We start from the raw sequence: 13,229 nt of genomic DNA on the forward strand, positions 1-13,229 counted from the left end.
TACACTTAAAAGTAGAGAATATTAACTCTCAGGTAGATGATTCTGCCTTATTTGCATACACTGAAAGACTTCTGTGTTTTGAGCCGTTTCCAGTAATGAGGCAATACAGGCAGAGCAGATCCATTAACACTGTGTACACAATGAGAAAAAAAGGCTTCTGCCTCTATCTTGCATGCAAAATAAGAGCAAATAGACAAGGCAAGGCAGTCAAGCACCTAAAGAAGTATCCTTTGAAATTTCTGAGAGGGGACTTTGTGAAATTAAATATTGGAGCAACTATGGGGGGAAGGGGATCAAGCCAACTGATTGTATTGATCAGACAATTTGCAAAATTAAACTATGAAATTCACAATACCAGCATGATGTCTCCACATTAGTAATTTTATCAGTTCCTCCCCCCTCCGTCCGCAATACTATTTGGGAAAGAATCAACCACAGACAGTGAAAATGCAAAGTATCTGTGCTAAGAGCTGAAGTAAAGTTTATACTCATCTTCTGGTTGCCACAAGAATTATAAATCAGTCTGATCAGAGAATATTTTTGTCACTGAAAGGGTTAGAGGGACAGCTTTTCTGTGTTTCATTCTTAAAGAACACAGACAATATTTCTACCTTTGTTTTTTTCTCAGCTAGTTTGAAAGCTGAGAATAGTAAATTAACGCTACACTAGACACTAAATTAGAACTAGGATACAGAACACTTCATGGAAGTTTGTATAAACTCATTTGGTGCAAAAAGTCTACTTTTATAGATCGCAAATACATTCAAGTTGCATTGCTTCACACAGTTCTAGACCTCCTCTAAATGACAAGGAATGATCAGCAGTTACACAATCACTGCCCTGTTCATTAGGCTTTAAGTACCTTAAAAACGTTCACAGCAAAACTGAAATAACTACTTTTTAGCTCAACTTAATGATTGCAGACCTTGTAGATACAAAGAATTTGGAAAATAACTCTACAAACTTCTGCAAGTGCCATTTCAAACACTTTAAAAAACCTTTTCTGAATAAGAGAGTACATAAAATTGTAACTTCAAAAAATAAGTTCCCCTTAACATTGATATTTGTGTGTTGCTTTCCTCTGGCAAAATGACAAATTAAAAGGAACTGACAAAACCAGAAAAAAGCCATAAGAGGGGAGAAGGACTGCATATATATCAGAGAGTATGCACACATGTACGCATGTAACTCTCAGAAAGTTTGATGTACAGGCTACAGGAAGAAACAGCCGAATATGATGCCAAGGTGGATATTTGCACCTAACTGCCAAGAAAGTTTGTTTTGAAAACAGACACCTGAGACTGAGATCAAGGAAATTGCTTTGATAAGGAATCCTGTAATTGTGTTACACTGATTGCTTTCAGGTTTAAGCAACTGTTGCGTATTTTAAATGAAGACTACACAAATTATGAAGCATCAAGAAGATTTAAAAAACTATATCATGATGATACTATAACCATTTACAGGGGAACATAGACATGTTGGACAAGAACATTTTATTTCAGGGGCAAGACTACTAAATGAATTTCAAAATTTGTATCAAAATACTAATGAAACAAAACAAAACAAAAACCCCCAAACCACAAAAAAAAAACCCCAAACCCCCACGTACTATGCTAGTTCTGCAGGGCTGAAATCACCAATGAACAAGTTTGAATAGAAGAAAGAAACAGATTCCCTCAGAAAAAGAAAAGACAATTAATTATCTTATTTCCATTGACAGCTACAGGATTTTTTTTTTCATTTTTCCCCCATTGCTTCCTAATAATTTACATGACAAGTTCTAGAGGTAATCAACATCCTTCCAATGAGAGAACATGAGACAGGCTTATGACGAATCCCTGCCATTCACTTGATTACAAGTTTTAGAGCAGAACACCATGAAATACTTGGAGTACTACTCCTGGGGCTTGTTCATATTTCTTCTCTGAGAGCTGATACCATAGGCACCATGTTTAGCCTATTACCTCCTAGAAACCACATACGTGCTCTTCCTTTCCTCAGAGCATGGACAGTGAGAAAAGAATATGGTAGGTGCTCTCCACAATTACCAAACAAAGTCACAGGGTGCAACGGGCACAATAAGCAGAGCTGTAAGCAGGGACAACTACACAGACATCAGACCAAAAGCCATGATGAGCAATGCTGAGATAACAATGCCGGCTTCAAATAGTACTTCTGAGCAGACACCGCAAAGCTTAGAGAAAGTGGAGTCAGGCAAGAATACAGAACAAGAGTTATGTTGCTCAAGCTCATACAGTCACACTTTGTTTGAAGATACAGAACCTGCATTTGACCTTTTTTCCATATGTAAAATTCTCTCATTTTCTTTCAGAAGCAGAAAGAGTTACCTGTTACAGTTCCGCTAAGCAGTACTCCTCCTTCCAGGCAACTACAATTCCTAACTTTATAATAAAGTGATACAAACATAATTTGCTTCAACTAAATGTCACATCAATGAAAATACTGCACCTTTCTTAATGGAAACGTTATTTTTAAATCAACATTGTATGTTGGGCTGGAAGATACAATGGTTATAAATCTCATTTTAAGTTATTGTTGTCTGCCTCGCTCAGGTTCTCATCGACTAAATAATACTATAAGAGCAAATATGAGACAGAAAAATGTCTGAAATACAAAGGTTTCAAAGTATTTCTGAAAAAAGAGAGCATGTTTCTATTGGGCTGATAGATGCTGCAACCATAAGGATAACTGTGAATGTATTTTTAAATATATTTGCAAATATAGAATACAGTGCTAAATAAATTTTGTCATGATAAACAGAAACAATCTGTCAAAATAGGAAGGCGATGGAGTTTTTTTAATCTACAGCACTGGAAATACCCAACATTAAATGAATTCTTGTCATTGGATTTCTATAAATACTTAATTACTTAAATACAAAAAGGATGTTCTTCTATTATAAGAGAATTGTGCAATCTCTTACAAGAGGATATTCATTACTTTCTAACCATCTGTCACTTCAGTTCTCCAAACACCACACCTCCCAGAAAAATCTAATTAGTTTTTATTCAGTCACACATTCTAAATGATGCTAGTGTGGATACTGAAAATGTAGTTTAATGAAGTTAATATCAAAGCATAATGGAAGGCGGTTTGCTGAACAAAATGGACCAGAAGGCAAAGAAAGGAAAAGTCACACTCTGCTAATTCTACTAAACATTTTTTCATTTCCCATTGACTAAGAGATTATTGGCTAATAAGAAGTAAAAAGTGGGCAAATACTATACCATAGATAAACTTACAGGTAGTAAAGCTTTCCAGCAGCAGGAAGCACTCGTTTCCTGTAGTCTATTCCAGAATCAAGCTGGACTGTGCTGCAGTATTTCTACAGAGAGAAAAAAAAAGAATAGCTTTCCTCAAGCCAAAGCTATATTTACTGTTGTCTGTGTTAAAGACACACTGCTGTGATAAACCAGCAGCATGAATAAGATTTGCAAAACTGAAATTCAAGATCACAAAATTGAAGTCTCCTTTACAATTATTAAAGCAAAGAAATAAACTGGAAATCATTCACATATTGAAAACAAAAAAGTAACCATTTTCAAAAGTCCATCAACTAGAAAATTAATATAGATTGGAAGCACAGGGAATGAAATGAGGGTGGATATTACTCACTCTCTCTGCGTAGTGCTTTATTGGGTGTGTAAAAATTATTTTCACATTAAAGAATATACATTTAAAAACAGAAAGTGGGGAGCAATAGAAGTTTAACAGACCACAATCAAATTCTAGCAACAGAGTCAACTGAAACTACTTCTACTTTATAAGCTAAAAATAATCTTATCTTTTCTTTCTAGTAAGATGATTAAAAATTTTATGAGTCAAACATTAAATATATGAACACCACCACGTCTTCCAAAAAACACAAAAAACAGACCAAAGCATAAAGGGACTAAACAAAGCTCTATATCAAAGAGATTTTTTTTCCTTTTTTAATGTCTAAAATGATTCAGAGAAGGATCATCTTTTTTTTTCCTCCCTTTAAACAATCTGTAAGATTCCAAGTGTGATACAGATGTCCCTGAGTAGTCACAATAATTACTTCTGTTAGAAATCTCAAAAGCAGCCTTTTTTTTTTTTTTTTTTTTTTTAATGGCTCCCTGAACTATGCGTTTATTTGGAGGGCCTGAGGCTGAGAGCAAAATTCTCACTAACCTCAGTGGGATCAAGATTTTACATCCTCTGGCAAAGGGAATAGCTCTGCTTATCTGTCATTACTACTGCCAACATACATAACTTCTGGGTGTTATATAGCTAGAAGCAAAAGAAGCTATAAAAGAAAGGGAAGAAGAAAAGCTCTAATATTTTAGAAAATATACCTCTATCAACAATTTAATTAGAACAATAAAACTTTTTTTTTTAATCCAACACCATTAAAATTCTTTGGATTGCTAGAACCCACTAAATTGCTCTGCTTCTTCACTGCTCTATGAACTATTAGTTTATCTTTAATACTCTCATTAAATGTTTCATATTCTGTGTGTCAAATTTTTCAAAGCCTCCTTGAGGCCATTCAAATATCAAAACTGGAAATGTCAAATTTCATTTATAGCAACTACATTGCAGGGAAAAAACCTCTTAAATTTCAGAAGAACTATCATCAGTGATTTAAGGAACAATGGCCCTTTAGAACAAATGCGTTGCATAGGACTTATCACAAATATCTGCAGGAGTGACTGTGATGACTCACTGCACTGATTTGTTGCCCTTGGCTGTTACTGAAGGCTCTATACCTATTTTAAACCTCTAATAAACCTCTGTAAAGATATATAGCTGAAGAAAGAAAGTAAAAATACATTATCCTGAAAGCACAGAATCCCAGTAAAATCCATGTGTCTTTAATTCCAGTAAGTGAAAAAGCCATGCTAATCAAATCATTATCTTGGGCTAAGGCTACTGCAAACACAATAGCATTGGTGCTACAATATTATTATAATCTATTCCCTTTCTTTTCGTGAAAGCTTACAAAGAAAGGGAATAACGGAGCAGAAGAAAAAAGTTCCAGAGACATGTAATAATATGCACAAGGGAGGGAGGATGTTTAAGCTTTTCTTCCGCACCAGTCCGGCAGTCAAGACTAGAAGGAAGATTTCTGAAATTTCACAGCAGAGCTGATGTACTTAGCTTTTCTTTGCCAGGCACTGATTGATATTCAGTATCTTTCCACTTAATGTTTTATTTTTCCAAAGTAGCAGATTAGCGCAAGTATTATTTTCTTTATGTCAGTAGGGGGAAAAAAAAAAAAATCACATGACTACAGCTATGTGTACTATGAGATTATTTAGATTAACTTCAGATACTCAGATATTTAGTAACACTGTTTATAATTTGGGTTAGTTTTGTGGGTTTTTTTTGTTTTGTTTTTTTTTTTCCCCAGGCAACAACATATAGGAAAATTTGCATGAATTCAGCCTCATATCTTTGGCCTTCAAGATGGGTTTACAAACTCTCCTGCTCTCCCAGGGTGATGTGTTCCATATAGAGTGAAGAGTGAACACAAAACTACATGTACTTAAGAGTGTGGCATGGTTATGGTATGGCTGAAAGAAAAAAAAGTGCACCCACTGTAGCTGCTGTAAATTTATAGTGCTGATACTTAAAGCAGTGCATGTGGCTCAGCTGCTAATGATTGCTGGGTAGGGCAGACGTTCCATGTACTCAAATACAGACTGATACTGGGCTAGATTATGCAGGTTACCAGACTTGCTGAGATATAAATCAGCACTTGGTACAACAGTATCTTTTGTTCTGCTTACAAACGTACCACTCCTTACATGCACTGACAGTCTTTTATGATGCCATTGATTTAATCTTACAGTGAAGGAGTTTTGGAGGTAAGAATCGTAGATGTAAATACTACTGATATAGCTATGAAGTAGATGTGTTTCTTCTGTCTTACTTCCCTTTTCTCTTTCTTCAAAGTAATTAGTATTATCACTATTCAGGAAAAATTGCTATCACTAGTGACACTAGTTAAGAAGAGCTTGTGCGCTCAAAAGCTTATTTATGCTTTTGGGCCCTTTTTAAGCTACAAACAGTTGCCTAAATGAAAGATATTTCTTTTTCCTATAAACCTTGTCTTGTATGCCTACAATAATGTACTACTATTGATTCTAATGTGATATAAGATTACATAGTTTATTTTTTAAATAACTGTTATATCTTCAGGGCTAGGGGACCTTTCAGCCAGAAAAGCAACAGCAGCATTCCATTCAGAGATATATAAAATACAGTTACTAAGGAAGCAAATAGTCAGTAGGACTATAGGATGTGGAAGTCAACTGAACCAAACGTAAACAAAGTGGAAAACCAGAATTCTGATATATAGCAGTTTTCTGTAATACACAATATAAGCACAGAAGTAAGGGCCAGTTAACAGGAAAAGAGAGATACTTAGTCCTTTGGAAAACATTTGGCATTTTACTATCCTGCTCCTTGGGTGTTCCAAATTAATTTCTGGTTTTGGTTTGGGTTTGTTTGGGGATTTTTTTTTCTTAATTCTGTCCTATCTTTCAAATACAGTTATGTCTCCTGTCTTTCAAACCAGTATTCTCAGTTAAATTCTGGTTTGTATTTTACTTTGAATCTCTAGCATATTTTCCATCCATTACTGTCTTAAGAACCACTGACTTGGACTTTGAAGCCAGTTTCTTCTCCCTGTTTTTTATTTTTGTCCTCTCCAGCCTAATGTTAAGTTCAGGAAGGTACTCCGGACATTTAGAGTCCATGTTCTAAAAAAAATAAAATGGCCACAAGAATTTCCTAACCCTTCTACAGGTTCACCTGAGTAAGTATTTACCACTGTTCATCATTAATTATTTTTACTGAGACACTTCAAAGCTCACTTACACCTATTCTGTTAGGCACTGTATAAATATCATTAAATGGACAGCCCCTGCCATTAAAACAAAACATTACAATCTGCACAGCAACATGCTCGCAGAAAACATTCCTTTAAAACACGTTTACTGCTGCTAGATTATAAGCTTTGTAGGGTAGGAACAACCTTCTCCTTATGTGAATATATGACAGCAGAGTACAGATCTATAGGTGCTACGGGAAAAATAATGTATCAAAAAAAATTAAACAGAAGTGTGAATAACGAAACCAATCATTAAATGATGACGTGGAAGAAATTAAGGCCAACAAAACAGCATACAAATACGCACTGGTGTGGGCAATGCTGTTTACACAAACTGAACTCTATGGAGAAGGGAAGGGTGTGAGAGCAGCACAAGTGAAGTGAAGGGCAGTAGTGGGAGGATTGCTTGCACCACCAGGCAATAACAACAGCATTCCTCCTCCAAGTTAAGAATGCACCAGTGGAGATGGTTCTAAAGGGAGATTCAGCACATGGTCACTTCTACTCAAAGCCAGAGTCAGAAAGCTCGCAGAGAAGCTATGCGCTGAGCAGAGATACAAATTTTTTCATTTTGGGGTCTCCTTTGTAGACAAGGGTACCCACCGCAGTTCTTCGTTTCTACACATGTAAACAGTCACTTATCTGATTCACAGGAATGCAGAAGGCACAATGGTCATATTTGTAAATAATTTTTTTAAGAGAAATGCTTTAAATGTTGAAAAGACAGCATATAATTAGAATGTATAATAGAAGAAAATAAAGCACAAAATATTGTGTCCAAAATGTCCAAACTGAACGCTTAAAATACTAGATTTACAAAAATGAAAAAGAGATACATGGAAAAAACAAATACTGCTCACAACTGTAAGAACGAAATACTGAACCTCAGAGAGGGTGCATAGCGTAGTACTACCACGCACCTTCTCTCCCCTTCACAGGTGTCAATGACATTATACTCCTGCAACACAGAACTAGAAAAATCAATACGATCACTTACAAACCCTGCAAATTCGGGATAGCAGGGGAAGGTAGGCTTCTCTACTTTTTACCCTTCATCTTTTTGCAGCATGGGGAAAAACCCTACTAAAATTACATATATAAATTCTGGTTTCTCTCTCCATCTTTGGACTAACTTCTCCAGCACTAGACTGGTTAAACCCTGCAGATGTGATTGCATCCTCACACTCACTAATCACCACCACAGAATCCTAATCAACAGCCAAAGAACTAACCAGAGTGCTCAGATTGTTAGTACGCAATTGTCAAAGCCACATGTAACTAGTGGTTTCCATTTTTAAGATGGAGATTTAAACTTTCAAATTTCATTTACTTGAGATAAACTTCTATTTTTCTTCAGAAATAAATACTTAAAATTGAAACTACAGTTATTCTAGTCTGTTCTTGTGGAACCATCTACAGTTTCCAACAGATTTTCTATTCTATTGAGGTATTTCAAGTCTGACTTACCCTATTCAATTCAAATGCATGAAATTAATTAGTCATACAATTTATTTTGAAGTCATTTATGTATTTATGTATACAAAGAACAAATACAATTACAGAATTGAAAACACAATTAGTAAGTTAAAAATACAGTGTGATCATGCACACATTTCCACTGAAGTGTCAGAAAAACTTTTTATTCCACAAGGAAAAAAGACAAAGCCTCGAGGAACTCAAGACAGAACACCTAAAATGACAAACTTCAGACAGAATAGATAAAATTAGACTTTCAGCACACCTACTGTAGACACTTATTAAGTATAGACTACTAAATAAATTTTTCTTCCTTTACAGGACTTCTAATATTCTTTTGCTGCTGCAATCAAGAATAGTAGCTACTAAAATGTTTAACTGTTCAAGAAATTAAAGTACATGACATGATAGATCGCTAAGTAGAGGAACAAAGGTTCCAGAAAATTGCAAAAGGTAAAGTTAACGGGATAACCTGCAAGTTCTCAAAACATGTGTTTCCCATGTGTCACAAAAAGACCCTGAAATTCTAATAGATGGCTTTGTGGTCCACATAAACATTGTACTAAATACCATGTGTCCTTTTTAGCTCAAATACTGTGATCAGCTCATGACCCTGGATAATGCAAGTGAGTAGATATCTTTTAACCTTATTCAAGACCACTGTAAGTCAACCCAATTGTCACTCTCTGCTCTGAATTTTAATAGCTTTTAAAATCCAACAAACAACATCACACGAATCACCCTGTTGGCCCAGAGGATCAGACAAGCCCTATCTGAGGACCCCTAGAGAAGGTGTAGAGGAACAGAGATGTCAGAGTGCTTCACCTTGGGATGGTAATTACCTCAATTCCCACACTAGCCAAGTTTCCTCAGCCTTTCACACTCGAGCCAAACCACACACCCGCAAGTGCAGCAGATGCACTGCATCTGCCGTATCAAATACACTTTCCATGTGAGCAAAGAAGAGTATAGTCCTAACCCCAGGCATGCAAAGCTGCACAATTAATACTCTTGGTCTCTGGTGTAGTTCTTACCAAGCACGTTAGAGCACTTACTATTAATAACCAAGCCATGCCTAAATGAGCAGTGCAACTTCTAATCACTCTTTCCGAGCAAAAGAAATTGTAATTGCCATGTAGGTATCATCTTGCCTTTTGAAATGTATCCTCAGCACCTAACTCTTTGTATTAGCTTATACTAAAAAAAAAAAAAAAGCAAAACACAAACAACCCCAAACAAACCACTAAAACCACCCCACATCTTTTCTGCTGATTTGGTCTCCATTAAAAATACACAGGCTCACTAATATTCCTTCCATCAAATCAGGAAATAAGGAGATTGTTCATTGGCAATCATTCTCCTCATACATTAGCATCCAGCCAAAGAGAGAAAAGTTCTCTCACATCACACAAGATGTGGACACATGAGAGTCCTCAGCCAGCAACAGAGGAAGAGTTCCTCAGTTAAACAGAGCTCACTAGACTTAATCATTTTTATTTTTAATTATTTGACTCCATGTAGTACTAGATTATCAATGAGACTTTTATTTCTTTTTTTCTTAAAATTCTTTTATTAGCAATTTCAAGAAAAGGTTTCTCCATCCAAAGGATACCATTATAATTGACGTTTTCCCAAATGATTCATAACTGTGGTAGAACAAGAACCCACTCAAGCGAAAAACAGTGTGCCATGAAAAAATTATTTCTGACCTACAAAGCATACCCACAGGTTTTAACTTTGGAGTACCCTCAAAGTCATCAGCAAGTGACAAGCACCAGTATACTTCAGAATGTGAAACTGGTCCAACTGGGACTCACAAGCTGGGCAGGTCTGTCCACAGCCTGATGAGAGAAGCACATGAAGTGCAGTGTTTCCTCTCTGGTGCAGCTCTAAAAGGAGATCAACCAAACGATTAAATCACAAGCAAGCACAGTACAGGTGCAGGACCTTCAAAGGGCTGCTCCTTTTATTCATCCTTAAAATTGGCCTTGTTGAAAAAGAAAAAAAGAGAGTAGAACAACTTTGTTATACTCTTAACTTTCTGCTACACAGATCCATGGAAACGAGCTGTACTCAGGATGAGGGGGAAGGAGAAAAGGAATTATCAGGTATTTGGTGGTGGATAAAAACTTGGTCCAAGCATTGTTGGGTGTGCATACAGTTTTTGTCTCCCTGTTCAGATGTTGTTGAAACAGTAGACTTTAAAGAAAATGTCAATGAATCCTCACAAGCACTATACATGACCTCTGGGGTAATTAGCAATCATTCAAAAGCAACAAGACTAAAATGTTCTATTCTTTATTACTGTCAGCTCTTGTCTTGATCAGCATTTTAATAAAGATGGTTCACTGCTACGACAGTTTCATGAATCAGTCATAATTACATTCTGACATGCAGTGAATAGTAAAGCAAAACTAAATATCACTTCATCAACCTTTCTAACCTTTATGCAAGTATTAACTGTAAATAATTTTTACACAATCTTACAACAGAAAATCTGCATATTTCTTAGCTTTGTACATACTCTACCCTAACTGAATTTCCTGTGACCTATACCTGAAAAAAAACCCCTTACAATCAGGCATAATTACTTAGTCTTGCATGATATTCAGGTGTTGCCTTTCACAGATCAAATAAATCAACTTCAAGTACAAAAGGCTATTTGTTCTACAAAATAGTGCAATGCTTTAAGGGGTTAACTAAATTTTTTGCAGTCTTTTCCTCCCATATTCTTCATTACCTGCAATAAGGAAATACAGGAAATTGCTACTATATCCTTAGATATTCATGCTTTTAACCAATTTTAAACACTGTAACAAAACAAAACAAAAAACCCAACAACCCCCCGCACCAAGCCCCAAAACCCACACAAACAAATCTTGAGGAAAACTTTCAAAATGCCATCCAAGAATACTGTGCAGTATCAATGAAACTAATCATACTCATGTTAATTTTGGATTAAAAACTTTTTATTTGTGAATTATTTTTCAATGGACCTAAAGCACAAAGATCAGGGAAGCAAAATATTGCCAAGAAAATATTTTTTAATTCATCTTTTTCTTACCTCGTGACAAGAGCATCTAAACTTGAAACTAAGGAGCTTAGCAGAGATAAATTTAGAGGTAAAATTAATTCAATGGAAGTTGCACAAGTTTACATTACAGCCTTCAAAACTTTGACAACTAAGAAACCCCACTATTCTTGCTACCACAAGGAACATAAGAACTATTGTACAACTTTTCAATAACTTATTTTAATGTCTCCCTACAAATCAGCTACCCCCTAAGAAGAAGAAAAATAGACAATTAACTTGTAAAATAATGGTGCATGAATAAAGACAGAGACTCTTAAAATGTACTGTTCTGTGAATAGTATTTCAGATATTCACACAAAAGTGAAAGAATTCAGGAGGTACAGATGTGGCTGTGCTGAGTAGGAGACAAGCAGCCTCTCCTTTTTCCAGTCAGGGAGCCAAAGAATGGCAGTGTAAACTTCCATGCAATAAGAATCACACTGAACAGCTCTCCCCATTTCACATCCTTTGGGGGAGAAAAAAAACCCAAAAAACCAACAAACAAATTCTTTCTCACAGAGTAAGTATAAATAAATAAAAATCCCACCTCAACCTAAAGCCAACACACAAACCACTGTATAAACATTCAGTTTTGTTAAAGAACCAATAATGACTGTAACTTTCAATCTCCTAATAAACAAGCTGTGGTGCTGAGTGAAAAACAAACGCCACCAGTTCACTTCAAATTTATAACATGATGTTTTCTTAGCTAAGGGTCAAATTCACCCCTGATACATGTACTTCATTGGAATTATACCCTAGATGAAGTTATTTGTCTAGATTTCTTTTTACTGTTGTTTTTCTTTTTAACATTTGATTTGCATTTCTTTTCCCAATATTAGCCTTTGCTCCAGACAAAACTGTTGTCAGGCAAGAAAAAAAAAATTTTAAAAGTAGTATTGATTTACAGAACTGGATTTCCCAGAATTTAAAAAAAAAAAAAAAACTATTAAGATCTAAACAAAGGCGAAAGATGGCTTACGCTTAGCTCTGATGAGGTCCACTACCTCATTACCAACAACTGAAAACTTCTGATGCATTTTGTTTCTAGGGAATCCAAAAGTCCTTGCTGTAAAGCAGGCTGGGGGGTGCAGGGTCCATTCACTCTTTCTGTATCACAACCATTATGCAAGAAGTATAAAACACTGCCTTTATGCTGCCAAACCACAATGACTCTTCTTACATCAAAGCGTTTTCACCACTAGGGTTTTTTTTTCTCTGAAATTTATTCAAGCCAAGGGCAGGGAGACAACAATTCATACACGCTAATTACACCTAATTATCTATTCCTTTTTTTTTTTTTTTCCCTTTCCACCAGCTTCGGACAGTGTTATTTGCTATCTGGGTTTCTCACAACCTCCCCTTGCCCTGTCCATCCAACTCAACAGTAAAGTCTTTGAAGAAAACAGTTGTGGCTTCTTAGAATTTTAACAATATAAGGTTCAACACAAATTAAATTATTCTATTATTAGTTTTGACACATTTATGTGCTAAATATGAAGGCCTCTTGGTTAATTTGGCAAATTCCTCACATCCCTTCATGGCTAGAATTGCTAGTAACACCCTCTCTTGTAGGAGCTTCTCCTGATGCTTTCTTTTCATGATCTAAATGAAATGTTTATTGGATTAAAGTTCTTCTCTGCAGACCTCCACGGTGGCCTGTGACAAAGAGCTTAAAAGCTTTATTAATTGGCTCGGGCTTTTGGGGGGGAGGCAGGACCTCATTTCACATTACATCACAAGCAAATAAAACTGCCACGTGTAATTAGACTAATTTACCCTGATACAGCAGGA

General features: G+C 35.8%; 1 protein-coding gene across 1 annotated transcript in view; it reads right to left on the reverse strand.

The window, feature by feature from the left end:
• Window positions 1-13,229, reverse strand: part of LACE1 (lactation elevated 1) — a gene marked incomplete at its 5' end in the record, with an annotated part of 54,349 nt that overhangs the window by 17,065 nt on the left and 24,055 nt on the right. The window contains one exon of the mRNA XM_010083970.1: window positions 3,267-3,349. Within this exon, the coding sequence (XP_010082272.1) occupies window positions 3,267-3,349 (83 nt within the window). The remainder of the gene's footprint in view (window positions 1-3,266; window positions 3,350-13,229) is intronic.

The sequence above is a fragment of the Pterocles gutturalis genome, unplaced genomic scaffold, assembly GCF_000699245.1.
Source record: "Pterocles gutturalis isolate BGI_N339 unplaced genomic scaffold, ASM69924v1 scaffold18115, whole genome shotgun sequence".
Taxonomy (NCBI): Eukaryota; Metazoa; Chordata; class Aves; order Pterocliformes; family Pteroclidae; genus Pterocles; species Pterocles gutturalis.